Source organism: Ornithodoros turicata, chromosome 5, assembly GCF_037126465.1.
Source record: "Ornithodoros turicata isolate Travis chromosome 5, ASM3712646v1, whole genome shotgun sequence".
NCBI lineage: Eukaryota > Metazoa > Arthropoda > Arachnida > Ixodida > Argasidae > Ornithodoros > Ornithodoros turicata.
This window is the reverse complement of record NC_088205.1, coordinates 24892462-24896478: the sequence shown is the minus strand read 5'-3', so window position 1 is coordinate 24896478 and position 4017 is coordinate 24892462. Positions and strand designations below refer to the sequence as shown.

The 4017-nt window shown below is 46.6% G+C and overlaps 1 protein-coding gene across 1 annotated transcript; it reads right to left on the bottom strand.

Moving 5' to 3' along the window:
* Positions 1-1625: 1625 nt before the first annotated feature.
* LOC135395404 (uncharacterized) lies at positions 1626-2881 on the bottom strand. Its single transcript, XM_064626624.1, has 3 exons — positions 2559-2881; positions 2301-2476; positions 1626-2143 (listed from the first exon to the last, which is right to left on the bottom strand). The coding sequence occupies exons 1-3, from the start codon at positions 2841-2843 to the stop codon at positions 1663-1665; spliced, it is 942 nt and encodes a 313-aa protein (XP_064482694.1). The 5' UTR covers positions 2844-2881; the 3' UTR covers positions 1626-1662.
* Positions 2882-4017: the final 1136 nt, after the last annotated feature.

Below are 4017 nucleotides of genomic sequence, written 5' to 3'. Positions count from 1 at the left end.
ACCGAAATAGATACAGAAGGAAAAACAATATATTAGTGACATCCACGATTGTACCAATGATTAAACAATATATTTGAGAGCACGAAAAAATGAACTGTGGCTAGCAAAGATATCGATATGATGCTGACGATCAACGTGATTCAAATGAATCATAAGTCGTGTCAATGAACTGCAGTCGCGACACTTGGAAATGTAAAAAGCAGAAGAATACCGTAATACTCGTACGTTTGAGGGGACATTGAAAGACAGGGATGAGAGCAAACGAGGACAGTGAATATGAGCGTGCACTACAGACGAATGAATGAATGAATGAATGAATGAATGAGTGAATGAGTGAGTGAGTGAATGAGTGAATGAGTGAATGAATGAATGAATGAGTGAGTGAGTGAGTGAGTGAGTGAGTCGTTTATCCACATCAGTCATGACGTGGGAAGCTCAGAGCAAAAAGCTGCAGATTGCAGCTTGACACGGTAAGTTTGACACGGTAGATTGTAAAAGAACACAAAATCATGAATAGTACGACGTGATGGCAACGCTGACTGTCCAAGTTTTTGAAGTAGGTTATGGCCGTAATATGTGGTAATGCCAATATACCTATCATAAAACAACCTAATGAAATGCTGCTGTACTTTTCAATCATTTGTCGTCTTGTCAGGCCTATGGAGTTCCATGCAGTGCAGGAAAATTCTAAATGAGACACAACCAGAGGGTGATAAAGGCGGAGAAATCATAAAAGATTCGGGACCGCACCGCACATCCTCCACGTTTGCAGAGTTGCATGCCATTTTGTTCTCCCTCAAGCCCATTCCATCCGCTTCTATCAGCAGCTGGGTGATATACTGCGACTCCAAGGCAGCTCTTCAGTGTATAGCAAACATGGCTATTCGTGGGTCGCTGTCGCCAGTGGTTGTGGAAATACTGCAGGAATTAGGCTGTCTTGAGATGAGCGGGCACTCTGTCTACTTCCACTGGATTCCTGCACACTGCGGCGTCCGCGGCAATCAAGAGGCTGAAGGGGCTGCAGCATCTGCGTACCGTTCCCGATCAAGCGTGCGGATTATCCTCTCCAAAGGCGGCAGGCGAACCTTCCTCAATGATGTGGTCAGGCCTCTCGCACATGCGCAATGGTCTCGTGAGGTTCCATCAGACACTCTGATGCGAGAAGTGGATCCGGACCTCTGTTTCACCATGTCCTCCCGTGTGCCTTGCTATTTTGGATCGCTGATGCATAGGCTCCGTCCCGGGGTTGCGCGTGCGCGGAACAAACAACGCTATCCCTTACGTACGCAAAGGCTGTAGCGTACGATGCACTAAAACCCACTAATGTTTCTTCCTGCGACGTGATATCGGCCCATAAACGGCAACTGTTGTGAGCTGGAAGGTGCGCAGTGTCACTGGCTAGAGGCACTCGCCTGTGAAACAATAGAATGGCATATAGCTCTGCCCAGACTTGTACACGTTACCGAAAAAATGTAACTGATTATCGTTACTCGTTACATGACAAAAAAAGTAACTAAATACGTTACCCGTTACTGAGGAACTAAAAGGAACTCGTTCCCGTTACTTGGAAGTAGCGAGTTACGTTCACGTTACTTTTCCGTTACAGTGACGGCTCGAAATCAGACTACATAAAAACACGCACATTTTATTTTCTGCATTGTATCAGGTTGCGTTGCATTTTAGTAGCAATTGTTTTTCAAAGTTGACATCCGTGAGCTTTGTGCGCTTTCTTGTGAACACATCTGCCGCTGTGCTGAACAGCCGTTCAACTGATGCGCTTGAGGGCACCGCGGTATTTACTCGCAGGAAGAGCCCCTGTACACGAGGAAAATCAGTTTTCATCTTCGAAATGTCGTAATCCTCAGGAATCCGCAGGTACTCCGTGAGCTCGTCGTCTTCCGTACATGCTGTGGATTCTGAGGCACTTACTGCGTCGCCGAACGCAAAAAAATCGTCAGCACGAGGTCTCGTGACTACGACGGGGGTGTGGCGGGGTTTCGCTGCAGAATTATTTGCGATCTCCCTTCTTAGCATATCCATGACAGCCGCGTGCTGAGTCACGTCCTTCAACCACGAGAGTTTAAAACGGGGAAGGACGGCTGCAGCGAGGAGGAGCTCTTTGTCCTCCATCAGATGGCCAAACCTGCGAGAATATACGGTCGGCGGTTAATACATTAATATCAGAAGTGTTGCGTATACCCTGCAGGGAGCCGTCACAATCCGTTTAACGCGGCACTGCCTTTCTTGACAGTTCATCATTTCCAAAATGGGCTGCATTGCAGCATTATATACTTAGGTACCTTTTCTGAATCCCATCAAGGACCGCAGTCACCAAAGGCCTGCAGAATTTGAGCCCCTTCATGCCCTCGTATTCTAGTCTTCTTATCAATACTGTTATGGTCGGAAGGAGATATCCGAGGAATATGTACTTGTCCCCCTGGAGAATATCCAGTGCAGCACACAGTGGGCTCATCACCTAATGGGATACGTACACGGCTTATTTCGGGGCGTGAGAAATTGCTATGCAACGAATAAAATACTTGTGAGAGAGTACTTACTGTGCAGTATTCTTCAATAAATTTGAAGTCATCGCCTCGTTGGAACACTGGGACGTTCAAGGCTCGGCACAGTCCATTGATGTCTTTACCCTCGTTGACTAATCGAAGAATACACTCGAGCGCTTCGTGATAAGAGTTCCACCGCGTCGCCACAGGTCGTGTTAAGTAGATACCACAGTAGCTTTTAACAATATCGGCTGCACGTACAGACTGTCCTTGCTTATTCCAAATTGCCGAACATTTCTTGAAGACACTTGTTGACGCTTTGGAGTACTCGGGATCCATATTAGCTCGTGCAGCATCTGTGGTTGCGATAAGGTTTAAAGTGTGCGCGGCACAACGGTGGTGCGGTGGTAGGCACACCATGGAGTCTTCCCCGTGTAAAAGCGAGGACAGGTCTCTGTGGTATGTGTCGGGCTCATCTGCAGCTTCTTCAGCATTGCCTCCATAACATCTGAAAAAAAAAAAAAAAAACGAAATGGGTGTCCATAGTGGTGATGTCAATGAACGAGCGTATGGGATAAGAAACTTACTGGAATGCTTTGATAAAGTTGGACCCGTTGTCAGTGATGACCTTAGTCACCTTGCCTTGGATGCCATACTCCTAAAAAATGTTGCTCATCTCTAGTGCGAGTTTGTCATAAGTGACGCTGCCGACCATTCGACGGCATGCCAAGGTCGCAATCTTTCTGTCCAGACTGTCTGATTCAAGCCAAAGAGCGGTAACTCCAAGAAAGTGCCTAGAATAGATAGAGTACGTATTAGAAAATCATCCAAACGAAACACAAGTGCACTACGAAACAATATGCTGTAGGCGAGTCTATACCTGTGGTGGGAGGACCAGCAATCTGCAGTAACAGTTACGTAGTTCAGGTGCTGGAAGGTGTCTTGTAGACGACACTTCATCTCCAGAAACTTCTCGTCAATTTTTTTAACGAGCATTCTTCTCGTCAAAACCTTCTGCGTAGGCGCGAGATATTGTAACATTTTTACAGAAGATGGTTCCTGGACTACAGAGAACGTATGCGCTCCATTCACTACAAAGTCCACAACAAGGTCGTTCATCTTGTCTTGACATATCTTCCGCTGGCCCATACCAGGTTCGTCGATGCGCAGCTGTTTGAGTGGAGATTCGTCCTTAGGTTCGGCACTTGCATTTCTCTTTTTATTTACTGCTGCGTCAAATACACTCATCTTCGATGCGTGCATGCTCTGTAAAATATGAAACTTCGTGAGTAACCGAGCTCCCGTATTGTTGTGTGGAGAGAGCACAAATGCTTCTTAGCGGGTTTATTTATAGCCGCGTCCCGTTACAGTAAGGCGAAAACTATTCACGAATGCCGGGAATATGCAACACCTTACCACTGAGCTACCGGGCTACACGTGCAATTAATACAACCCCAGGTGGTGAAAATTAATCGCATTCCTACCGTGCACCGAGCAACATGACACCTCGAAG

Coding starts and splice junctions, on each gene's coding strand:
- LOC135395404 (XM_064626624.1), bottom strand. CDS start 2,843: ATGGATCCCGAGTACTCCAAAGCGTCAACAAGTGTCTTCAAGAAATGT. Junction 2,477..2,558: donor TTATTGAAGAATACTGCACA/GTAAGTACTCTC, acceptor GTATCCCATTAG/GTGATGAGCCCACTGTGTGC. Junction 2,144..2,300: donor CTTGATGGGATTCAGAAAAG/GTACCTAAGTAT, acceptor ATATTCTCGCAG/GTTTGGCCATCTGATGGAGG.